We start from the raw sequence: 26,209 nt of genomic DNA on the forward strand, positions 1-26,209 counted from the left end.
TGGGCCTCTCAACAAAACAATCACAGTCATGGAAGCAGCTGCTATTTAACAAGTTCTTATTGTGTACTAAATGCTTTGTTTACAACACATTTTCAATCCTCCCACCTCCCTTGGTAGTAAATGAAACCATAGAGTTGTGAATGATCTGTCGGAGGTCACAAAGCAGACGATGGGACACTTGAACTCAGATGTGTCTGCAAAGGCCAGCCCTTCCTCTCTACACACATCCTCCCTAAGCCATCGAGCAGGGGTGGGCATGGGAAGTCTCTGATGGAGTGTGTGGTTGGGTCTGGGTTCCGAGGGCACATACACAAGCAAAGTCATGCATGTCGCTTGGTCCTGTCCCCTCTGAGCCCGTACCGTGACTCTGATTGTGTATACTGGGCGTCCTGTGCTGCATCCACTGGGAGGGTGCTCCGTAGCCGGCCCCTGTGCCAGCCAAAATCCGTACTCGATACACCTTGTTGGGCAGAAGTGAGTTCAGTGTAAGCTGTGTCTCATTCCCTGACACCTCGGTGGAGAATATCTGATCTGCTGGGACAGAAAAGACGCTGGTGGGAGGCCACCTGAGGACCACAACACCCAAACATCCCTACACTGACCCTTTCACCTCAGTTCCTGGTTCCTCAGTACTCATGGGAGCCTGAGGCCCTCTCAGCACTGGCTCCTCAGTGCCTGGGTGGACTCCATGGCTCCAGGGCTGACTCCTGGGCTTCCCACCCTAGCTGATGCAGCTATCAGCCTCACTCAGAGTGAAAACAATCATGGCATGGTGTTCCCACTTCCCAATAAGCTGTCGATGATATCTCCTCCCACCCCCGTCACACACACAGTATAGCACAGGCACAGAGGTTGGCTGTAAGGGCCATCCAGCACTGCCTGCCTTCCAAAGCCCTAGTAACTACCCCAAAGCCCCCTGCTTCACCCTTTCCTCCCTTTCCACCCTCACCCTGGTCCCCCAGCCACTTGCCTTCTCCTAATTCTTTATCTCTTTTATACTCCTCCCCTAGATTACTGATATTTGCCCTAATACACCCTCCCCAATGCTCCATTCTCCCATCCCACAAACACTGCCCCACCTTTCTATCCCTCATCTGCTCTTTACGCTGGATCCCCAGGGATCACCTAGGCCACCTGCCTCAATTCACAGATAAGAAAACAGACAGGGACTCAGCAGGATGACACATTGTAGCTATAAAGGGGGTGGGGTCAGAATCCAGGCCTCCTCCCGCCTTGAGCTAGCCCTCTTTTTACTCCTGCTGCCCTGACCCCTAGCCCACACTCCTCCTTTCCAGGTTCACCTTTCTTACTCCCCTGCACTGCCTAATTTCCTTGGACTTCCCCCATTTTGCTCAGGTCCTCAACAGCTCTGATCACCCTTCACATCCACAATTCCCAGCCCGATGGAGCCCGCATCCTGCCCTCACTCACCTTCCTTTCCCAAACCATACTCTATCTTGTACTTCACCACCTGCCCATTGCTCAGGCTGGGAGGCAGGGGCAGCCACGCCACCCTGATGTCCGAGGGGTTGGGGCTGGACAGGGAGAGCTGAGGTGCTGCACTGGGGACTGAGACAGAAGAACATCAGCATGAGCTCTGCTCCACCGACGTGGAAGGTGAGGCCCAGGAGCAGTCAGAGACTTCCCCAGGTCACACAGCAAGTCAGAGAAGTAGGCCCAGGACCAGGATCTGAGGGAGGAAAGGGAGCCTCTAAGGGGAGCCCCAAGCTGGAGAGGAGGGGACATCTTTCCCACCCTGAAAAAGGTTTGGGGCACAAGCTTCCACATCCAGTGGGTTGTCTCTGATCTCTGCCTGAATGGATGGTATCTGGAGGTCACGGAGAAGGGCCACATGATATGGGAATCATCAGCTGAGATCTCAAGTCCCAGCTGTATTACTGACCCTGGGCAAGTCACTTTATTTTTTGGGCCTCAGTTTCTCCAACTGTAAATTGGGGGAAAAGAACCTTTGCCCACCCCCTTTCAGAACACTAAAGATGACATGAGGCAGGTAAAAGCGACTTGGTATACACTAGTAAAGAGATGCCAAGCTATCATCCCCAGGGAACTCTCAGGGTCCCAAGGTGCCCACTGCGGTTTCAGAGGCCCTACCATCATCCAGTGTGTGGACCAGCGCTGGGGTGGAGGTACGGCTGGCCCCCAGCTGGGAGTAGGCCACCACGTAGAACTCATAATCGGTGTCGGGTTCCAGGTCCCGAACCTGTAGCTCTGTGGTGTCATTGTTCACTGCAAACTGGTATTCCACATTGTCCATGCCTGAGGTGGTGACACAGAGGACAAAGGAACAGCTGTGAGACCACCCCGAGAGGCCCGACAGCTGGAGATTATCTAAGCGTTCTTCATATTGTCCCAATCTCTGTAATAGTCATTTTTATAGCTAAATCATTCCAGATAATATGAGCTGGACGGTATAAATTCCCTGGCTTCTAATCCCACTGTATTAATTCCTCCACTGGTTAGGAAGTTCCTTCTGGCATCTAATTGAAGTGATTCCTGCTGCATTTAATAAGCTGGCTCCAGGAATGCCAAAGCATTTTCCCTGGGACAAGCATCCCCTCTCTCCTCTCTCACGTATTGTGACTGAGGGGGAATGTGCCACACCATTAACCCTTCTAACACCAGGCCTACCCCATATCTATGCGGGTCTCTCCTGTGGGTTCCCACTCTATCCCACCCTAACCCCCCAGAGGTACAGGACAGGCAACCAGTCAGGCATTCAACTTGTCCCCGCCCTCAGTACGTCCCCATGTGGGCCTTGGCTGGGGCGTCTCGGCTCCCCCTTCCAGCAGACATACCCCGAGCCTTCTGGTAGTGGAGGGAGAAGCCGATGATCTGCTCGCTGTGCAGCTCGGGGCGCTCCCAGGCCACCAGCACCACGGAGCTGCTCAGCGGCGTGGCGGTGACCCGCGTGGGGGCGCTGGGCAGCCCTTCGCGCACTACTACTGCCAGCGGCGCGGCGGCGCATGCCGTGCCAGCGCCGTTTTCAGCCACGCACTGGTAGTAGCCGGCGTCCTGCAGGCCGATCTGAGTGATGACCAGGCTGCCGCCGCCGCCCTGCACCTTGACGCGCCCGTTGGGCCGCAGCGGCGCCCCATCGTGCAGCCAGTGCAGCGCGGGCCGTGGCTCCCCGGACGCGCGGCACACGAAGCGAGCCGTGCTGGCCCGCGTCCGCGACAGAGCCTCGGGCGCCTGCGAGATGGCCGGGGCCGCTGCGGGCGGGAGGGGGATGCTGAGCGCGTGCTCCGGCCGCTAGGGGTTCTGCCCTTCCCCTAAATACACTGACCGACTCCCACATCCTTTCCAATCACTCGAACCTCTCCCTGACGCACCCCTTCCCCAAAATACTCTAGTGCAGTGTCGTACTCTCTCTTTTCCTGCATTTACCCCCGCCCCAAGCTGACCATTCTCTTCCTTTCCGCGAATTGTCCCCAGGCCTCTTCCGCTTCTCTTAAATACTCTAGCTTCTCCTAGTTCTAACCCCACTCCCTCATTTACCACCTCCTTCTTCCCTACCGTCTAGTGTCTCCCACACCTATCAGATTTACCCTTCTCCACAGTTATCCCTGCCGTGAGCAAACCCACCCCCCCGTTTTCTTAGTACCACTCAGACCACTCCGCTATCTTCCCCTGTAATCTCAGTCCCACCCTTCCCACCGTTACCTAAGTCCCACCCAGACCATGCCCTCCTCACCATCCACTCACCCAAGTGGGGCCCTAATCGCCCCTCTCCTCTCCCTGACTCAGCTCTGCCCAGTCCATCCTCCAATCTCTTTCCACCACGTCCCCTACTTCGATTATCTAGTCTGTCCCCTCCAAGTCCCCACACTTAAGAAAGACTCCTCCCCATGAGCTCAACACCCTTCCCCCGACCCACTGCTCTTTTTCATCCTCCAGGATCATTCCTCAGTTCCTTTAACACATCCGTGTGCCCACTTCCCTCTTCCCATTCTTCCCTCAGCCCCAGCTAACTCTCCTCAATACGGTCTCCTGCAAAAAAATCCCTCCACCCAAGTCTTCGCCTCGCCTCACCCAGCACGCGGAGCTCAGCCGCGGCAGTGGCGAAGTCGCGCGTGCGGGGCTTGTTAGCTCGGCAGACGTAGACGCCGGAGTGCCTGGGCTGCGCGCTGGAGATCAGTAGGTTTGTGCGGCCCAGTACGATGACATCAGTGGAGATGGGCTTCCCGTCTAGGGGAAGAGAGGTAGAGCCCTGGAGAAAATCGCTGAGGATTGCCCCTCTATTCACTGTCTGGACCCTGGGGGGCCCCCCTCCACTTGCAAGCCTTCTCTGAATCTCAGTGTTTCAGTGTGCAAAATGGGGAGATTAGTTGTGGGGTGGAACGAATAAGGTTTGTGAGAACTCCTGGCACAATGCAGGCACATAGTAGGTGCTCAGTACACCAGTTATTACTATTACTATTAAATTTGTTTCTCTCAAGGACACACACCTCCTGTATAGTTTTAGCCTAGTACTATGAACAAGAAATAACTGGAAAGGTCTGACCAAAACCAAAGTTTTGAATATGTACAGAAACGTTTATCTTCATGTGAAATGAAAACCATTTTAAAAGCCTTTGCCTTATGGACATGAACAGAAAATCCAGGGAAGAAATGCAAATGGCCAAGAAACACAAAAAAGTGTTCAAGTTCACATAATCAAAGAAATGCTCATTAAAACACAGATGTTAATTTTCACCTATCAAATTGGGAAAGTTTTTAAAAACAATAAGTTGCAATGCAAGATAAAGGGTAAATACTGATAACAGAGAAAGGGCTGTGCAGGGGCTCCACCCTGGCCTTGAAGCCAAAGATTCCATTTGTAGATACTTGTCCTGGGGAGATGTGAACAGGGTTGATCACTGTAGTGTTAACTGTAATAGTAGACAGCTGATAAGGACTTAAAAATTCAACAGTAGCAAATTAAATTATAGCTATAATCAAGTAGTGGAATATCATATAGTTATAATTATTTTTTCAAATAACTTTAAATATAAGGAAATACTTTTGATGTACTGTTGAATAAAAATAGAACTTGGAACTGTAAATTCAGCATGCTGTCAATTTCGGGGAAAAATGTACATATGCATAGAAAAAATCTGGAAGAAAATACACACATATGTTAACAATTTTTATCTCTGAATAGTGGGATGTTTTCTGTTTCTGCTTTTCTTTCGTTTTCCACAATGAACACACGTAACTTTTGCGATCAGAAGAAAATAAAACAAAAGTCCCTTCTCTGACTTAGTGGATTAAGTTCCTGGGAAAAGAGCAGTGTCTGGGTCAGGAATGAAGGCCTTTTGCGGCCATTTTCTTCATAGTCTCTATCCAGGAGTGCTATTAGCAGAGTTCCTTCAAGTGAGCACCCAAAACCACAGGTGTCAGAAACCTCTGGGACAACAGTTCTCAAATCCTTCTTGTACACACAAATCACAGAATTGCAAAGGATCCTAAGATGCAAAGGTCTAGGGCAGGCCTCAGATTCTGCATTTCTAATTAAAGCCAGTAGCAAAGACCTAGGGCACTTGATTCCTGGGTCATAATTCACCAGATGTGAAGGAAGGGAGTCTATAGTTTTAATAAGTTCTCTGGGTCATTGTGATATTAGACCTGCTGGATGACACCAGGCTTACCCCAATAGTATAAGGGTGCTGCTGGCCCTAGGAACCCTCTAACTAGGCACCTGTCACAAGTCCAGTGAGGCCATACCGGTTGGAGAGGCATAAAGATACCAGCACTGTTCCATCTCATCAGATCAGTGGGGGGGGGGGGGGGTACATAGTTGTTTGGTTTATGTATTCATTATATGCTCTTGAATGTGAGATATAAACATACAAATTGCCATCAACTTGGGACAAGTCACATCTTATCGACAAATGGAAACAAAAATTATCTTTGTTTTTCTTCCATACCGGACTGTGGGGAGCAGTGTAATGGAAAGAGAATTGGCTTTACAGTTTGGGTCCTGGCTTTCCACCTGCTTCCCTGAGCCTCAGCTTCCCATCTGCCCACTGGGAATAATAGACCTGGCCCCTCCTCTCTTCCAAGCGCTCTTGGAGGCTCAGGCAGGAGAGCAGTATAAGTGCTCAGTAAACTTTAAGTCGATAATTGGCCCAGTGGCCTCATTACCCTGATAACATCTCCTATAACACAGTCCCTCTTGGCACTTATCACTTGCTGCCTGATACCATCAAGTCTCTCTTCATGGCTGTGTGTTTTATCTCCCTCATCTAGACTATGAGTTCAAAGGCAGGGTCCCTGTGTCTCTCATCTGGGTATTTTATTCACTGTGCCCAGCATGAAGCCAGGCAAACAAAGGCAGAGGCACACTGGGTGGACCAAGAGGCAGCTCTGTAATTAAACAGAGCAACAGTAGGGGTCTGATTCCACCTCGCTCACTGGCTGTGTGGCACCTTTCCAGCTCTCACACACTCGTAACACTGTTGTGAGGGATGAAATAAGTAAGGTGGAGAAGCTAGCCCAGTGCCTACCATAAGTAAAATCTTGATAACACTCTAGAGAGTGGCAGATTTGAAATGCCTAGTAAAGGAAATATGCCTCACAGATTGATGATTAAGTTTGTCCAGGTCCCCCACCCACATTCAGCTGTGGGAGAGAAGTTTTTGCCACACAAAGGTTGGTGCCCATGGAGCAGTCACCCTTATAGTTCCCTGACTCGGGGACACGTGAAATGCCCCACTCCTCCTTTCCCATGCCCTCCAGCCCCCTCCCTCCACTTACCCTGTCGGACCCAGGACACGAAAGGAGTAGGGTCGGCTGAGGCTACACATTCCATCACAACACTCTGGCCAGACACCACCGTGGTGTTTTCAGGGGCTGCCACAATGACCACGTCTTGCCCCCTGGTGGACACCAGGGACCCTGGAGAGAGGGCAAACCAGCAGGCAGCCTTACTATTTTGGCATCTACACATGCAGCACCACTCTTGATGCTCAGTCAGCCAGGGTTCCATCTAACGGATGAGAAAAGCAGCTGCGTGGTTCCGCAGAGCTGGGACTGGGATTCAGAGCTCTTTTTCTTGAAGCCAGGAGAGGAATAACCTGGCCTCTGACACACCAGCCATAATTTTCCTTGCCAAATCAAACCCACTCTTCAGGTAGAGCAGGGGTCTCCAACTCCCAGGCCACGGACTGGTACCAGTCCGTGAGTAGAGTTTAGTCTGGACTTGGAGTCAACAGTCATAGTTTCTAGTTCCAGCACTTATCATTATCATAACTGTGCTGTGTGACCTTAGAGACAAGTCCCTTCTCCAAAGGGTCTCAGGTTCCTATGTGTGAAAAGGCAGAAAGGCAGAGCGTGGGTTCAAGTTTCGGCTCCCTGGTCACCTATTCTTGCCACATTCTCAGTGTGACCTGGCCCCTTGCATCAGCCTGGTGAATACCTGATTTGTCCAGCAGATGGAGGCAGAGACCCTGGGTACAGGAGGGAGAGCGAACCAGACCTCGAGAACAGCTCCCCAGCTAAGCCAGGAGGAAACAGGGTGGAAGTGGAGGTGTGCGTGTGGGGTGGGGGCGGAGAGAGAAAGGCGGGGTTGGGAAGAGATGTGCGGAGGGGCCTGGGTGGGGGGAGGTGCCATGGCAAAGGGAGGCAAGTGAGAGGCCCTTGAAAGAGGCCCGAAGATCCCTCGAGCACCAACTAGGTGTTAGGCACTTTCCACACTCATTTCAGTGATTCTCACAACCCTCTGGAGCTGGACATTTGATAACCAGCCCAGGGTCATGCAGATGGTGAGCAGAGAAGCCAGGATTCAAACCAGGTCTTCCTGACCCCAAAGCCTGTGACTTTCCTACTGTATCACCCTGAGACAGGAACTTTTCAAAGAAATGGGGAGGACAGGAGCACCAGACTGCAGCAGCCAGATTCAGAGGGCACAGCAAGAAGCAAGGGGCAAATCCTCCAGTGCCCAGAGCCCCTACGGCATACAGAGGGGCAAGGACCAAGGCTTACAGTCACTGACACCTTAAGATCCCTCCTTGCCTCTGTCCCCAGCCCTGGCTGCTCCATCCAACCCAAGGAACAGGCCTCCATGGGAAGGGAGCCCTGCACTGGGCGTCCAGCCCCCCTCTCTGACTTTCTGGGTGGCACTGCCTTCTCTGGACTGATGGGAGTGATACCCTGTCACCTATTTGAAGGCAGGGCTTGGACCTCTTGAGGCCCCTTCCAGCTCTGAGGTGGCTGACCCCAGAACAGCCCATTTCCCTGCCCAGCCAGCCCCCTTACCTCTGGGGGCCACACTGAGTACAGCCTCCTTGCTGAAGCGCCGGCGGGCTGAGTTGGTGGCCACGCAGCGGTAGGAGCCTGCGTCACTCTCTTGAACATCCAGGATCTGGAGAACCCCATTGGGAAGAGTGATGATCCTTGGGAGGGGGAAAGGGCACCTGTGAGATGGGCAGGAGCTCTGCAAGGAGGGTGGCATGTCCTGGGCCCACCCCACTCCAACCTAAAATTCCTACAGTGTCGCACTTTCAAGGCTCAGTCATAATTTTAAAAATGCACATTACAATAGTAAGATATCATTTTCACCTATCTGATTGGCAAAAGTCAAAAGGTTTAATTAGGGAGAAGTTACTCCCATCTTGGTGGTGGCCATGCCAATTGAAACACCCTCTTTCAAAGGGCAAGCTGGTGATATCTTAAACTCAAACCTACCCATGCCTTTTGACCCGGCAATGACACTTTGAGGACTCTAACCTACGGATATTCTCATACATGTACACAAAAATGTATATTTAACAATATCTACTCCAGCATTGTCTGTAATAGCAAAAGACTGGCAACAATCCAAGCATCCATCTATAGAGTGGGAACTAGCTAAACCAGTTTGGGTACATTCATCCAATAAAATGCTAGGCAGCTGTTAAAAAGAAGGCAGTTCCCTGTGTGCTGATACAAGAAGATCTACAAAATGTGTATGGTGCTGAAATGTGTGTGTGTGTATGGGGGGTGACATGTACACTCATATACTGGCACTGAATTCCCTGGTAATGGTGGTCACCTCAGGAGAGAGACCCTGGGATCCTGGGAGCCGACACTGGGAGATTTACTTTTATTATATAGCCTTCTATAGAGTTTGAATTTGTTTGCCCTCTGCCTATATTACCTCCTCCTTCCCCTGATAAAATCCCTTTTATTCATACTGTACTATCTGACTCTCGAAACAAGCCCAGGAATAGAGGGGATCACGACCTTCGTTTTATTGGTGACAAAACTAAGGCTAGGAGAGAAAATGGTATTTCCGCCAGGGTCCCACAGCCGGAGCAGAGCTAAAACTTGAACCCAGATCTTCTGGTGCCAAATCTCATGTTCTTCCCACCTGCCTGTCGCAGCAGCCCTTGGACGGCTGAGAAAGACAATGGAAGGGACATGGTCCCCAGCAAACTCCAGTCAACACATACATTACTGAGGACAGGCAAGATGGATGAGGGTAGTGTTATCTGCCTTCTTGGTTACAGGGTTGGAAAGCCTCTTGGGCTAGAAAGGCCCAGAGGCCTTGCTTGAGAGACAATGTAAACTGGTGTAGGAAAATGTCCACAGGGGCCGGGGTGGAGGGGAGCAGAGTGAGCTCTGGCCCAAGTAGGGCCGAATCCTCTAACTGTGATCCCTGCAGGGTCAGCTAGAGGTTGAGAGTTCTAATTTCTCAAAAGAACAAATGGTGCTGGCCCCTGGATCTAGATTAGGCCAAGGTCAGAGAGGAAGTGGGGCAGCTGTGCACTTGGTAAGGATCTCTTGGCTTGTGGAAAAACTGAGTATGAGAAAATCTAAACAGGAGAGAACTAGTGCCAGGGTGTTGGGAGACAATTCTGGTGACAGGCCTAGAAACATGCCCAAAAGACTTAAAGAAACAACAGAAATCTGCTTCACTCCCTCCCTCGCCTCAAAGGCAATGCCCCAGCATCTTACCCTCAGCTCCAAATGCTGCCCGCATCAGCATGGGTCAGAGGGGGAGAAGAGACAAGCACGCAAAGGGTGACTGGAGGTAAAATCCTGAGCCAGCACCCAGCCTGCTGCCACGAATAGGAAAGGACAAGTGGGGAGGGATAGGCAGGACTGATCTGGGAAACAAAGGCTTGCCTCTAAGACCCTTCATCCTCCCTCAGTCTCGCTTGCTGATTCTGCCTGCAGGGTTCCTGACAGCAGCTGCCCACACTTCCTAACCTCAAAGTTCCCTGGTCTTTCCAGGGAAATTGTGCTCCAGGCACCCAAGAGCTAATATGTCCTCTGACAAGTAACATTTCCTTAGTTATGTGTGTTGAATGAAAGAACCAATGAACAAACATATACCTTTCCTCAAATGTGCTGTTGCTACAACTCAAAGAAACAAAATGGAACCACTATTAGTTTCGTCTAAAATCTTTTCTGTTTTGTTAAGATGCAGTTTTCAAAGCTTTGTGCTTGGAAAGATGTCCAAGATATATTGGTTAGTGGGGAGGGGTATCACAAAACAGTGTTTATGAAGTGATTCTGTTTTTAGAACACAAATAAGTGATACGTTAGAATATGCACAAAAAAGTCAAGGATGGAAAAACTTCCATTACTCACGGAGGTTTTCTCTGGGAGTGAAATTACTGGGGACTCTTATTGTTGTTGTTGTTATTGTTGTGTGTGTGTGTGTTTAACTTTACAGTGAATATTTATTAGTTTAGAAATATAAACCTTTAAAAAGCTAAATTGAGAAAAGCATGTGCCCTTGTATACTTTGCTTTGTAACTCCAGGCTCTAACCTAGAGGCAGCTGTATAGTACAGTGGAGAGAACTGGCTTTAACATATGATTTTAGCAAGTGACATCACATGTCTGGGCCTCAGGTTCTCATATGAAAAATGGGTTAAATAATTCCCTTCTTGCCTATTTCACAACTTTGAGCCTTTTAATGTCTTATGAGCTCACATTAGATAATGGATATAAACATTACCTATGAATCGAAAACTCTAAACACATGTTTACAATGGTATAAACCATACTTATATTTAAAAAAAGACTGGAGTGGGGCACTCAAAATGGTAATAGCTATATCTGTATTTAGTTGGTAGGTCTTTTTTTTTCCTTTTAAGTTAGTCTATTTTATTACTTAAAAATTAATTCAAATTGCAAATAGAACAGAATAGTTACTTATAGAATGAAAAACAACTTCTATCAAAAGGAAGGGATCACTCTTTTTCCAAGCCTGAGCTTGAGCCTGCTGCAACCCTCCCACCTCCCCCCGCCCCTGCCACCACCACCAAAAGGCCACTTGGACTCAATGATTCAAGAACACAAAAGAAATGACACAGCTGCTCTGAATTTCTTGAGGGCCAAGGAGCCCTGACCCTAAGCATTTCAGAGACCCCCCCCAGGGAAAAGAAACACTAGCTGAAGATCACACCGGGTTGACAGACACAGTGGACACTGGAAGGCGGGTAGGGCAGAATATTGCACTAGGGAGCCCGTGCCATTTAAGCCCATTAGTGCCGTGCTTTTTAAAGCGTGAGCGAATGATGATAACAAAATAATTTCAAGTGGACACAGGCACATGTTTTTTATTCCGATGGTTATGTACTTATTTTTATGGCCACCTTCTATTTACAGTACATGTTGCTGGTTTTCCATTTTACTATAGTGAGATAATGTTCCTTTTTAGTATGTGTTAATACAAAAGAGAGAGTTGATTTAAAGAAACGTATTAGGTAAATGATTGTATAAATAGTTTAGGTATGGCCAAAATTATAAAGGAGGTTTGTGAACGCCTGGGATTTGGGAAACATTGCTCTCATTGATGACTGTTTCCCATGGAAGAAAAATTATCCCCTATCATTAGAAATTAGTATAAGTACCAGGGAATTGCCTTAGGGTCTAGTCTTCACCATAAGTTTAAAAAATATGCACATATACCCTGACAGAGTGTGTTTATTAACTGCACATGTGCGTACCCTACACCAAGGCATATGGTCTCCTTCAAACCACTGGGCTGAGTTTATGAATAGCATATTTGTACATGTACCATATCTTGCATGTGTAAAAATACATACCTTGGGCATAATCAAGTTGCTGTTTTAGACATTTCTTTATTCCCCTCACACAATGTGCTGGGACATGTGAGCCCAGCTTATTTATAGATGAGGATCATTTTTCAGAGGACTTGGGGGCAAACACTCCCAGAGCTCGGGAACTGGCAGCTCCAGACTCTTGGGAGAGGTCTGTGGCTTCATGGAATGATGCCTAAACTAGATGCCGGGAGATGAGGTCTGAACCCCACTGTTTGCTGAGGAACTTTGGGGAAGTAACTTCTCTGCTCTGAGCCATAGTTGGACCACCCGATCTCTAAGCCCACCTGCAGCAGGAACTTCTCAGACACTGCAGCTGCCCCACCCCAACCACCAAATCACGAGAGGCTTGTGTGTCATCTATGCCAGGGCTCTGGCATCCAACACCTGGGCACTAGCTGTGTGACCTGCGCCAAAGTACTTCTGTCTCTGATCCTCAGCTCCTTCATTTAACAGTCGGGATAATATTTGCCATAGCCATACATTTAGACCTGAAAGGATGTTCATTATGTTAAGCAAAAAAAAAAAAAAAAAAAAAAAAGTTGCAATATAATCTCATTTTTATTTTGGAAAAAAAAAAAGGGTAACTGAACAAAAAAAACAGTATCTACAAAATTTTTAAAGAGAATATTTATAAACGTACAGGGGAAAAGTCCAGAGGCCAGATGTCAACATTAACAGTGGCTTTCTACGGGTGACAGGATGATGAGCAATTTTTGTTCTTTTTCATTTATAGGAATTTGAAAAATGCATCTTCTAGGACTATAAGCAAAAAGAGGTAATATGAAAAATAAGAAACACCTGCCTTGAAGGATGATAATAATTAAACGAGAAAATATAGCTCTCATTAAGTGGTGTCTGTCGTGACCTTCGACACGGGGAGATTTTTCTGCCCTCTCCCACTCTGTCTGCCAGGAGCAGGCTCTTGGTTCTTGCCCAGCAACAACCAGGAAGCACCCACTAAACAGTGGTGAGAAGCTCCACACTTAGACGGCATAGAACTTAAAATGTCAGTGCTAGGAAGGCAGAGCCAGCATTCCCACGGTTCACTCCCTAGAATGCTCATGCCTGGGATGCTGCAAGAGGGGCTCTAGGTAGATGAGTCTAGAAAGTGTTTGGTTAAACAGGTGTTCAGTGCAGAACTTCTTAGGGCCTTGTCAACTCCATGAGGGAGATCTGTAGGCAGTTTCCTGACCTTATTTGACAACAAAATACTTTTTTTCAAAAAGCATCTTTAGGGACTGATGTTCTATAAAGAACACACTTTGGGAAACCATGATCTAATCCACTTCTTTCTTTTTTTCTCTTTTAATTTTATAGATGGGGAGAACAAAGCTGAATAAGAAGTGACTTGCTGAGGATCAATGGGGCTAACCAGATCACCAAAGTCAACAGGGTGGTTTATATCTTGACCTCTTGACCTCCTCCTTCCTCCCTCAAAACTGTTACAGAGATGTGTCCTGTGGCTTTTCTACCTAGAAGTTTCTCTTACATTTTCATTCATACTTAGACATGGGCAAAAGTCAGAGGAACTGGAGCAACTCAACACACTCAAGACAGGTTAGTCCCAGGGGAGGGAGATCTGAGCCTAAGGAACCCCACTTCCACCAGGAGAGCGTAAGCTGGTAACTACAGCTAGAGAGATAGAGGGAGAGGACCATAGTGTGGCTAGGAAAGCACTATGGAGCCACATTTCCAAAGACGCAAGAATTCATGGGGTGACAACCAAGTCATGAGACCAACTCAGTGACCACAGATGCAAACGAGCCTTGTGCTTTTTTGTCATGCTTCAGGTACATCTGGGCCCGCCCAGGAAGCTACGAGAGGGATCGAGTCCTGTGTCTAGCCTCTGCTTCTCTTCTGCCTTAGAAATTCTTCCCTGGCATTGCTCCATCTGCCCATCACCTTTATGGGGAGAGAGGGCAGTGAAACAGGAAGGACCTCCACAGCCCATTTATTAGATACTGCGCCACACTGGACAGACTTGACAGAGGAAGGGAAGTTATGCATCCAGGATATAAACTCCAGAAGAACCTTGTAAAGAAAATACCTTTCCAACAGCCGCAGGGCCCTGAATGAACAACAAACATTCTGCCAGTGACTCATAGTGTGGCCTTGAGTAACCTACAGCTCCTCTATGGCCCTCAGTCTCCAGCAAATGGCTAGACTAGAGATGTTCTGAAGGACCCTATCGCTACTCCGTACTCAAGCTCTACAGCTTGGGGCAGGGGGCTTTCCTCTCTGGGAGCAAAAACTTCTTGCCCAACTTCTCTTAGGGACCAGAAATGAACTGAGAGTCAGGCAATGGTTGGCTCCTAAGTCAATCTGAGCAAATGAAGCCACCCTGAGTCTAAGAATCCCCAAGCCCTAACTGGCCTGCCCACTGGGACCCAATCTCCAATCCCCTGCAGGGCACTCACCGAGGCTCCTCAGGTACTGTCTCCTGGTCCTTCTCCCAAGTAATGATGGGTGCTGGCAGCCCTTCAATATGACACTCAAATCGAGCTGTCCCATTCTCTTCCACTGTCTGAGACTCCGGGTGCAGAGAGAAGCCTGTGAGTGCTGGGGATGAGGACAGTGACACACAGGCAGAAATAGGAGAGTAGCAAAGGAAAGAGAGGCCACAGTAAGCACAGACAGACAGACAGAGACAGAGAGAGAGGAACATAGGGTGATAGAAACACGAGCAGAGCAAATTCAGACCAATGGAGACACAGTTGGAGAGAGGCCACCAGAAGATAAGAATTGGTGATTATTGGCTAGATGCTGTGGGCAAATCCCCCAGCCTAACATTGTCAGCATCATGGTCAGACTGCACATTTCTTCTGGCCTGAAAATTATTTCATGGTGATCTGTGCCTCCTAATAGCTCCCAAGAGGGTGGGCTGGACAGCAGAAGTGGGTCTCATAAACAGTGAGGTAAATAATACCAGGGAGGGACCTACAGAGCAAAATGGGAGTCAGGGAAAAGGGGAGTGGGCTCAAGAGATAGGCCTTTGTGCAAGTGACTAACCGAGATCCCATTTCCCACATTCCAGAACTTCTGGGTCTCAGCTCAGCCCCCAGATGCGGGCACTTACTGGCAAGCTTGACCACTGCAGCTTGGCTGGCCACCACTCCAAGGGGGCCATGAGCTAGGCAGGAATAGCTGCCCTCAATGACATCCGAGGCTCCAGGGGCCACCTCATCACTGCCATCAGCCGCTAGGGGCTGGGAGAGCCACAGGGAGCCATTGGGTAGCAGGCGCAGGTGGTCGTGCTCCAGCAGAGTACCTCCGTCTTTGCTCCACATGACGCTGATGGGGGGTCCAGCAGCAGCAGCCCCTAGACTACAGTCCAGCACCACGGCCTGCTCTGGCCTCAGGATCACTTGCAGGGGCCCTGTTCCACAGCTCAGCTTCACAGTTGTCTGCCGGAGCAACGACAGCTCCCCTATGTAGAGGAGGAGACACCATGGCCATCAGTATGTCCTCCTATCTCCCACGGCCCCCAGCTCCTGGGTCACTCACCCAGGGGCTGGGACAAATTGTAGAGAAAGAGGTCTCATGGAAAGACCTGAGCCTGAATCCTGGCTCTGTCCCTTACTAACTGTGATCTTGGGTAAACTGCTACACTTCTCTGTGCCCATCTTCCCTGGCTGCTCGATGCTCTCACTAAAACACGCAGTTCTTAGCAACATTATTCATAATAGGCAAAAAGTGGAAACAACCCGAATGCCCATCACCTGATTAATGGATAAATACATTACTCAGCTGTCAAAAGGAATGAAATATTGATATATGCTACAACATGGATGAACCTTGAAGACATTATGCTAAGTGAAAGAAGTCAGGCATGAAATGCCACGTATTGTATGATCTCATATCTATGAAATGCCCAGAATAGGCAAATCCACAGAGAGAAAGTAGATTAATGGATGCCAGGAACTGGGGAGAGGGAAGAGTGAGGAGTGATAGTTAAGAAATATGAGGTTTCTTTCTGAGGTGATGAAAATGTTCTAGAATGAGACAGTGGGGAAGGCTGCACCACCTTGTGAATATACTGAAAATCACTGATTTGTACACTTAAATGGTGAATTTTGTGGTATGGGAATTGTATCTCAGTTTAAAAAATAAATAAATTCCTTCCTTCTAGGGCTTTCGTGAACACCGAATGAAATGATATGTGGAAAGGGAGTACAGCCCAGTGCCTGACCTGGCACAGAGTGGGCACTCAGTGATGCCCCTGGAACCTTGCAGATCGTCCTGACCACTGTAACCCTACCCACTTCTGGCCCAGTGGCTGGAGGAGCTGAGCCCTCCTTCCTGCAGCTCATTTCCCCAAGGCCATCCAGCAAGCCAGAGCCAGAACCCAGCCTCCTGAGCAAGCCAGGTAGGTATCTTTTCTCTCTAGAGGCCCCACCAGGGCCTGCAGCGCCAGCACTGCTACAAACGGGAGAGAAAGGGAACGGCAGAGGAAGGAAATGCTGTCCTAGAGTTAAAACAAAAACACACAAAGGCCGATGTCTATTATTTTAACCAACATTACAGCAACACCTAGGAACCATTATTCATAGAGAAACGGTTAGTTCTTCCAGTTGTGTCTCCCAGAAGGTTGCCCTGCGGCCTCCATGTCCCATAAAAGCTCAATGGCCCAAGGTCCCCTTCTTATCCTTTGGACTGATTTCTTCCTTCAAGGCAGAATGGAGTGTCTGAGAGTAAACCAGGAGCATCAGTCCATACTCATTACCAGGCAGGTCTGGGCTGGCAAAGCCATGTGGGGCATGCAGAGAGCACACTGGCTAGGGGATCAGGAACGCTCAGTCCCAGACCCGGCTCTGTCTCAGTCTCGCTGTGTGGCGTTGGGCCGGTCACTTCTTCTCGGCCTTAGTTTACTCAAATGTAGCAGGTGGTGTCTGAGATTCTACGATTTTAGGATTATTCAATGAATTGGATATACCTATTGCTGAAGAAACAGAACACCATCTAGACACACAAATTATAAACACAACCTTCCACACCTGAACACATGCTCCCCAAGTCTCTGCCACATTTGTCAAAACCTGGACACATATATGCCCACACTTAGAACCTCTGACTGTTCCCAGGCTCCCTTCCCACCACCCTAAAAGAAGAATAAGAGTGAGAAGTCCCAAATGGTGAGATAAGGAGGCCAGGGCAGAAGCCAGGGCCCTGGCACTGCGATGTGAAGGACAAACGGACAGATGGGGCCTGAACCGGGCCTCTGCCTTCCTTAATGCATCAGAAAGGCTCCTCTGGCACCTCCAGCTACACGACTGGGCTCAGCATTACCAGTGGGTGCAGGGAAAAGGCAGTCCTTGCCCTCGCCCAGTTTCCATTCTAACTGGGGAAACCAAATTGGCATTCACATCATTTCAGGCCACTTGCTGTGGTGGAAACAGGGCACTTGACCTTGACACAGAATATCAAGTTTCCAGTCTTGCTCTTCCACCTACCAGATGTGTGACAAGCCACTTAACCTCTCTGGGCCTAAGTTTCCACATCTGTAAAATGAAGATGATACCACCAGGCCTGTGAGGGTTAAAAAGATGATGTTATGTCAGGGCTCCAGCCGAGAGTTTAGTGGGCATCAATCAAGGAATGGGAACTCGGGTCTTTAAAGGCACTGTAAGGAGCTGTACAAATGCTAATCGCTGTTCTTAACATCCAGTCCCTTCTATCTCTGAGGCCCTAGATTCCAGGATTCAAACATGGGGGCCTGGGCTCTCAGCCCAGCGTTTTCCAATTGCCCTGTTCCAGCCACTGAACAGTCAGTTTGAATTTCAGGGGAGAAAAGCCCCACATGACACGAATCTCTGAGACCTCCGGCAGCCCCCCTTCCCCCCAAAAGCACGTCCTGGGCTTGGAAAATCCCCTGCCGCGCTGAACAAACAATGTGAACAGTTGGGGCCCGAGCAGCTGCTGGGTATGTCAGCAGCCTGGGCTCCGGCAGGCAGGACTGCAGCCAGGGGGGCCGGGCGGCTGGCTGGGGAGCACAGACGAGGCTCCGATTCCCTTCCTGAATATTCATGGATCAGCAGATGTCTGGCTTCTCCACCTCAGAGGAGCCCAGCACCCAGCACAGCAAAACAGGGAAACCAAGAGAGATGTACCTGCAGAGAGATTTGGGGGATCCCCTCAGAGAGTACCGAGTGTGTCTGGGGACCAAGCCAGTCCGTGTGGGTGAAAATATCTGCGAAGCCTGGGATCTTCCACTTTATAGATGTGGAAGCTGAGGCCCAGAGGAGAGCCTCATCTCTCTGGGAGCCAGTTGCTCCCAGCTAAGAGATTTCTCTCTCCTTCAGTGCCTAACCCTACTTCTGTGCCCAGGGCATTCATCCTCAGGGGCTCAGCTTACACATCGGCCCTCCATGAAGCCGCTCCTGCCTTCCTGAGATGAAGGTTTTCCTGAGTCTCACATCACACAGCCACTTGGAAGTTCATTCTTCTTGCCTAGAGGGACAATGGGACATGGTGGGACAAACCTTGACCTGGACTCAGAATGTGTCGCACAACCTTGGGTCCACTGCTTTCCTCCTTTCGGCCTCAGTTTCTGCAGTCTTCAAATGAAGAGTCTCCACATTTCTCATTTTCATCAAAATTCTCCCATCACCAGAGAGAAGCATACCCAGGAGGCTTTCCAACTGCCCAAAATTATTTTCTTTTAAACCTTTGGCACATTTTGCATACTGCTCATTACACAGCAATGTCTGATTTAATATAAATGTGGTTCTTCACCAGCAAAGATTTTCATAAAAGTGATGCTTTGGGGAGTGGGCCTTGTTTATCCAGTGGCTTCGTGGCTACCCCTGTCCGGCCCCCCTTCCCCCCTCCCATCCCCCACCCCCCACCCCCGTCCACTGCTACGGCTGATCCCCAAAGCCCCTCCCATGAGTATTTTTCAGCTGTCCCTCTCAGGATTGGGGCGGACACAGTAGACACTTGCTGTCTGCCAGCCTTCTGCCTCGAGGGGGCCTCCCTCTCTCACAGTCCTCAGGCTCCTCGGTGAGACCCTGTCAGAGAAACAGAGCTTCTATGCCTAGGAGCCCCGGGGCTGTCTCTCAAACTCTTTTCTCTGACAGATTATTTTACCCATTTACAGGATAAATTAGATTTGAGGAGGCCAATTAGAACCGAGACAGAAAGGAGATTCGCTGCTGAGCCCTAGGGCCAGCTCAGTGCTATTTCATGGGATTAGTGGGGCCTGCCCAGAGCCACGGTTCCATTTTTCAGTGAACTCTCAGGAAAGAGGTGGGCGGGGGAGGGAAACCAAGCCTCAATGCCTCCTTAATTAAGCCAAGAACTTGCCATAAACGTCAATGCCTTGTCACTTCTGAATATCAGGGCCCAACAGATTTACAACTTGTTTCTGGTGTACAGGCGATTCTCCACGACATCATCACCACTCTCTTTTCCCAGGAGACACGGTCAGTTTTTTCCAGAAACCTCCCGCCCCACCCCCATCTTGGCTACCTCCCTTACCACACACTAAACCCCTTCCACTAACAGCTGGAAGGAGAGCCTGGGACGGTTGCCTGGGACACAGGGGAAGCTGGAGCACCTACTTCAGCCAACTTGAGGGCAAAGCCACACCTCTGGGTCTCTGCAACCCTCGGTCTTCACCAGACCAAACCACTTCCAGTTCTCTGAAAGCATACTGCTGTTTCATGCATCGATCATGCTGCTCCTTCTCGCTATAATACCTGAGTCTCATTTAGACACCTCCCCTTAGTCTGACCTATAGGACATTGGGCACCAAGGTCATTGTAGCTATTACTCTAGATTCTTTATTTGCTTTTCTCCCCAACTAGGCGACAAGCTCAAGATTATGTCTTAGTCAGCTTTCTAAATCCCCTGGCACATAGTAGGTGCTCAATAAATTGAACAGATGAGTACACACATGAAAACACACTCAAAAAGATATTACATAGAGCCCCATGCTTTTCCAAGCCTCGACTTCCTTATCTGTAAAAAATCATAACTCCCTTCATGGCTGAGAATGACGTTAATAATGTAAATGGAAACTGCCTAGCATACTATATGGCAACGAGCAGACATCCAGTAAAATGCTTAAAAAGCAGAGATACAACAGCAACTCACACTGAAAGAAACTCTGTACTTAAACATTACAAGGACTGGGGAGCTCAATACCCCACCCGTTCTGCTGTATGGCTTGTATGATTAAAAATATCTTCCTCCTGTGACCACCTTTGTCTCCCTATATGTTTCGCTCACTTGCCAGAGCTCTGTCCTCCAAACTACGTGACAAGATAATGAGCCCCTTATCCAATTATCCAGAAGTTTTGGCTCTGTACCAGCTTGCACCTGAGAGAGAGCTTATTGAACCTCTGCTTCGCTGACCCCAATGACCCCACAACCCCTCAAATCCAAACGATGCCTCAGCCTCAGCCTCAGCTTCAGCCTCAGCAGTAAGACAGTAAATAGTAGTTGGTCGCCCAGCTAGCCCAAAAAACAAGGATTCCATTTCTCTGTATGTAAGGCGCAGAACATCCTCTCTCTGGTTTTCCTTCCCCTGCAGCTCCTATCACCCCCACTGACCAGGCTGGGGCTGGGGTCTTCCCTCATCAGAGCTGCTCTTACTTCTCTCCTCCCAACCCCAAGGATCCAGGAGCCCCCAGGCAGGCCTGGCAATGACATCTGTTCTGCATCTGGAATTCTGTGTCAAGTCTGGTTGCTGTACCTCGGTGAAGGCTGAAAGGAGGCAGTGGGTGGGGATGGGTAGAGGAGGGTGGATTCTGGAGCCCAGACATACCAGCTGAAGGGTGCCAAGCCCAAACTGATAACTTCTCATGTGAAAGCCGGGGGCGGGGGTGGGGTGGGGGAGCTGGTGCAGAGACTGATCTTGGGTATGTGTGTATTAAATCCCAGGGAAGTGTGGCTGCTCCAGGAATCGGGGAGACTGGGTGCAGCCCCAGCTCAGTCCCAATCCATCTGACTTTGGGAAGTTCCTCAGTTTTCTCATCTGTAAAATGTGTTCATGCTAAAGTTATTTCTAAGCTCCCTTTAGTGCTAATGTTCGATGGTGCTCTAATTGTGAGATCACTTAACTTGAAAGAAGTACCTTTAGGAGAAAAGAAAGGAAATGATAATTTATATATATATAATGTGTGATTAATTGGGCTATGAACATACATACAGGATCAATGACAGTTTAGATAACTTATGGACAAGATTCACTCTTAAGAGAAACTATGTTTGACCTAACCTCTGAGATGGGATCAGAGGGGGTCACCCCAATATCCCAGCTGACTGAGGCTGGCCTCTGAGCCTCCAGGTTGAGAAAGAGAAGGAAGGAGGGCAGTTTCTGGGTGAGAATAAAGCAGTTTTCATGTTCTTAGAGGCCTCCTACTACTGATCTCTGGTTTTCCAAACCTTCCAAATTCTGACAGGGTAGAAAGGAGAGCCCCACTTCTTGCATGCTGTGAAAACAGCTCACTAAGCATTCCAGCACCAGCCTCAGACAGGGGTCCCATTCCTCTAACATTTCTGCTCAGTTCCCAATCCCTGACTCAAGAGAAGTGTTAGAGGACAGAGAGGCTGTCACTACCCTGACCCAACACCAGCTCTTCATTCTGCCATGCTGAGGGTGCTGAAGTGTCTATTATTTTTGACTTCCCACTCCCTCATCCCCTACAAACTCAATCTATCCTCAAGTCCTACTGATTATACTTCCTAAATGTCTCTAGAATCCAGCTCCTCTGGCCACCCCAATTGCCACTATGCTAGTTGCCACCATCCTCTCTTCTGGATTACAACAGCCTCCCAAGAAGCTGAAGTTTCCTGCCTTAGCCCTGCCCAATCGATTCTCCACACTGGCTGGAGTGAGCTGATGCAAAGCTGATCTGAAAACCCACCAAGGGCTCACGGGGCCTCAGAGACCTTGATGGGGCTTACGAGACACTTCATGAGCTAGGTCCAGGACCAACCCTCCTTCCTTGATATTCCATGGCTCCTGTCCCATTCCTCCCAACCTGTCCCCTATTGCCCCTAAACTCCAGCCAGTTTTAGCTTCATTCAATGCTCTAAACTAAATCACTTCTGAGTGTTTGCACATGCTGTTCTCTCTGGAAAACTACCCATCACCACTATCCTTCTACAGGGCTAACTGCTGTCCCCCCACCACCAGCAAGGACACTCCCCAAAGCCACTGAGCTCAATCACCCATTGCTTCCTGAAGGAAGCTTTTTCTGACCTTTTCAGAGTACCTGTCGATCTCCCCCCACCAAGACTCTAAGTTTGCACGAAAACCAGGTCAGCCTCCTTATTTATTACATTCCAGGCACCAGGCACATGCTAGCCTAAAAAAAAAAAAAGTACCCAGTAAATATTTGGTGGATAAATGAATTAATGAGTGACTTCCATCCAGATCAGGGTGGCTAGTAAGAACTCTATAGGCGTGTCCCCAGGCCTGCTGAGCTTTATACAGCAGAGTTTGGGACTGAGGGCAGGTAGAGTAGTTGCTTTAGCCACGCACAGTGAGCCCCTTGCCGGAGGCCCCACCAGTGTTCATAACGCTCCAGTGCACTTCCGAGGCCTTCTTTGGGTGACCCTGAACCCGTTCCTGGAGCTCTTGGAAAAGCGGAAGACAATGGGCACAACTATTCCTTAGTCCTCTGGGCTCCAGGAGGGCAGACATCTATCTGGCACATCCCTGCCCTCTTCACCCTGACAACCTCGGACCCACACTCCCTTGGCCCAGCCTCTGGGACTCTGCCCCCAGGCGGCCTCCAGCAAGCAGCTAGTCAGGCTAGAAAGGGGCGTGTCTCTGTAGGAAGAGAAGAGGTCTCAGCGGTACTCCTCACTTTCTCACCCGCTGTTTGGGTTTCCTGGAGATGGGTCTTGGGCCCGCCAAGCGAAGGCTCCTGCCCCGCTCAGCCATTCCTGCTCCCTCCCACGAGGCCTGGCTGAGTCTCTCTGGAAAGCCGCAGCAGCTGGAGAAATCCCCCTCCCCACCCCCACCTCCAAGTCCCTCCCCGATTCGCCCCGGACACATCCTCAGCTCTCCCCACGGCAAGGAAGGCAAGAACTGGGTGAACAAAGAGGGCAGCCCATCCCCCTCCCCAGCCCTACCACCTACTTTGCCCCAGGACTGCCCCTCAAACCCACACAGGACAGAAAGCAAGCGAGAGGGCTGGGGGCACAAGAAGGTGCCCTAGTAATAGAAATTCGGGACTCCGGCACCCCATAGCCAGGGTTTTCTCCAGTGTGAACAACTCTGACTCTTACCCCACCCCTCTATGAGGCGGGGAGGGCCCGGGGGGTTGGAGGAGGCCTTGCTGACCTCGTCCACGCTTCCCTGGTCTGCCCCTGGGGGGTGGGGCAGGAGTGACACGCGTCCCATTCCGAGAGCGAGTGCTTGATACGTCCACGAAAGCAACCGGTTTCCTTCCTCCTTCACCAGCCCACTCCGGGCCACGGGTTTGGGGGAGTAAAACTCCCACCCCCACACCAGCCCCAGGGACCACACCCACTGGGCAAAAGTTGAGTGTTTTACCACCACTAACCCTAGTCAATCCAAAATCTCCTGCTGTACCCCCACCACCGGCAAGGACACTCCCCAAAGCCAAGGCCAAATATTAGCTCAGCCCCATAAACACAATTACACACGGTCTCGACACAAATGGAGGTGCAGACACACACCCCCATAGCCCTCCTCTTTCACACACACTCTCAATCTAGAGACACGCGCGGGCAAGGCAGAGCCCGCCCTGCGAAAGCCACCAACACAGCCGCCCCGGCCCCGCGATGCTACGCCGCGACCGTGGCACGCACTGCGGACACTTACGCCCGCAGAAGCCCCCTCTTTGCCCTCTGCACGCGCGCGCGCGCACACACACACACGCACACACACACACTCACACTCACTCACTCCAGACTCCGCAAACCAAGGACACACACCCCCTGCGGACAAGAGTCGCAAAAGCCCCCGGCCGCAGCTCGCCGACCCCCAGGCAGGCACCGGCATGGCAGGGACCAGGACGCGCAGCCCGTGCCCCACGGCCCCCACACTCGCTCCAGTCCCGGGACGCACGCCAGCCCCACGGCCCCGCGCATGGCACCGACACACCACAGCCGCTGCAGCCGCGGCCGCGGCGCCCGCCCTTACCGCGTGCGGCCAGCAGGCAGAAGGTCAGCGCCATGAGCCCGCCGCCTCGGCCGGCGTCCCCCCGCGCCATGGGGCCGGGCCCGGGCCGCCGCCGCCGCCGCCGCCGCAGCCGCCGCCGCCCCGCGCCTCGGCAGCCGCCGCCGCCGCCGCCGGGGGAGGGCGCGCCGGGCGTCAGTGGCCCGGGGAGGCGCGGCGCCGCGGGCGGGGGCGCGGCCTCGGGGGCCCGGGCCCGAGCGGGGGCCGGCGCGGGGGCCGGGGCTGCAGCCGCCTCGCCCGCCCCTCCATCGCCATCTTGGGCGAGCTGCCGAGGCGGGGGCGCTTAGGGCCGCTGAGGCCCCACTGGGGACCCTGGGTCCGGGCACCGTGACCCTGCATCGCGCAGGGCTCTGCTGTGTTCGGGTCTGCACCCCAGGCCCTCACCTTCTCCGGGTCGCCTTGGGCCCTTGTTGGGCCGCTTGTTTCTGGGTCTGTCTCAGCCTCCCTGTCTTTGGGTCCACGGGTCTCTCTCTGCCTTGGTGTCTTCGTTTCTTTTACCTGTCGCTGCCTTAGGGTCTCCCCCATCTCGGTTCCAGGCTAAGTAGAGGCAGATTCAAGACCTTGATCTTTTGTCCCGATGGCCCTATGTTGCCTTCAAAGCCCGGTCCATTACAGCACAGGTCCTGTTCTGAATCCTGGTTAGCTTCTCCGCATGCTGCACCAGCAGACCCACTGAGGACATGACAGTTCTCACCCCCATTTCCATTGTCATTCTAAGCTGAGGGCTTCTCTTGGTTTCCTTAGGCTGCTCTTGCAATAACCAACTCAGCAGGGCACTCACTCAGCCCCCAAAGACTGCCACATTCAGATATCTCTGCAACCTAATTGACAAAGAAGGTTTGCTTCCATTGTACACACAGGAAAACTGAGGCTAGAGAAGTGAGGACTTGCCTGAGGACATGAGGTTAGGGAGCAGCAGATGTAAGACTAGAAGAACCCTAATTTTCTAACTCCAGAAGGTCATTTCCCATTCATTCTTCAATTGTGCCTTCTCTGTCCTAGCCAGACTGGTTGCCTCAGTATCCCAAAAGTATTTCTTCTTCTAAAGCTAGGAATTCAATCTTTAGGTTAGGATAGGGAGAGGAGTACAGATTAAATGACCAATTTAAGGTCCCTTCCAAAACCAAGATGCTGTGGTTCTTTATTCCCTGTGTCTCCGGTGTTCCCATGATGTAGGGCCTACTGTATCCAGTAGGTGCCTTACTCATTTGTTGTTAGTTAACCCTTAATAATGACCTGTACTTTGCAGATCGAATGGGATCTGGCATTTATTCATCATCACTAGGCCTATCAGTAGCATTTGACTTAGCAGCTCACTTCCACTTGCTGCTCTTAGAGATATTATTTAGTCAACAAGGCTTAAAGTGATATCTTTATACTGAAGATGCCCAAATTTATACCTCCAGCCTAGACCAATTTCCCTGAACCCTAGACTTATCCAGCTACTTGCCCAACATTTTCATTGGCTGTCTAATAGGCATTTCAAATTTAATGTGTCCAAAATTGAGCTCTGATCTTCCTGATTAAATCTGCTCTTCCCACAGTTTCCCCTCTCTCAGTTCCTAGCAGCTCCATCCTTCCTGTTGCTCAGGTCAAAAACGTTGGAGTCATACTTGACTGTTCACTTTTACATCCTTCACGCTCCACCTTCCCTTCCTGCTACCACCTTGATCTAAGCACCATCACCTCTCACCTGGATTGTTTCAGCAGCCCCTTCACAGGTCTCCTTGTTTCTGTCCTTGTTCCCCTTCAGCCTTTTTTTCAATACAGCACCCAACGTGATTCGGTTAAAATGTGAGCAAGTTCATGTTACTTCTCTGTTCAAAACCCACTAGGGCCTCCTAGCTCGGAGCAAAAGCCAGAGTCCTTATTATGAAAAGCCCTGTCTGATCTGGAGGTCTGTTCTACCTCTTTGACCTCCCCTCCCACACCATTTCCTTTGCTCACCACCTCTTCAGCCACACTAGCCTTCTGGTCGAAACTTGATCGTGACC

At 50.4% G+C, this 26,209-nt stretch overlaps 1 protein-coding gene across 8 annotated transcripts in view; it reads right to left on the reverse strand.

The window, feature by feature from the left end:
* The window catches only part of IGDCC4 (immunoglobulin superfamily DCC subclass member 4), a 39,094-nt gene extending 13,503 nt beyond the window's left edge, over nt 1-25,591 (reverse strand). For 3 of the 8 annotated variants that reach the window (XM_036217712.1, XM_036217710.1, XM_036217709.1), the window contains exons 1-10: nt 24,180-24,274; nt 15,135-15,485; nt 14,476-14,617; nt 8,257-8,393; nt 6,757-6,897; nt 4,051-4,206; nt 2,817-3,230; nt 2,113-2,277; nt 1,432-1,569; nt 361-534 (exon numbers count right to left, since the gene is read on the reverse strand). In XM_036217712.1, coding sequence (XP_036073605.1) covers nt 361-534; nt 1,432-1,569; nt 2,113-2,277; nt 2,817-3,230; nt 4,051-4,206; nt 6,757-6,897; nt 8,257-8,393; nt 14,476-14,617; nt 15,135-15,485; nt 24,180-24,249 — 1,888 coding nt within the window. In that variant the 5' untranslated portion in view covers nt 24,250-24,274. Of the gene's footprint in view, nt 1-360; nt 535-1,431; nt 1,570-2,112; nt 2,278-2,816; nt 3,231-4,050; nt 4,207-6,756; nt 6,898-8,256; nt 8,394-14,475; nt 14,618-15,134; nt 15,486-24,179; nt 24,475-24,599 lie in introns of those variants that run through there. The other 5 variants (XR_004949959.1, XM_036217711.1, XM_016141032.2 and 2 more) reach the window with 5 other exon arrangements.
* Nucleotides 25,592-26,209: the final 618 nt, after the last annotated feature.

Source organism: Rousettus aegyptiacus, unplaced genomic scaffold, assembly GCF_014176215.1.
Source record: "Rousettus aegyptiacus isolate mRouAeg1 unplaced genomic scaffold, mRouAeg1.p scaffold_m13_p_3, whole genome shotgun sequence".
Classification (NCBI taxonomy): Eukaryota; Metazoa; Chordata; class Mammalia; order Chiroptera; family Pteropodidae; genus Rousettus; species Rousettus aegyptiacus.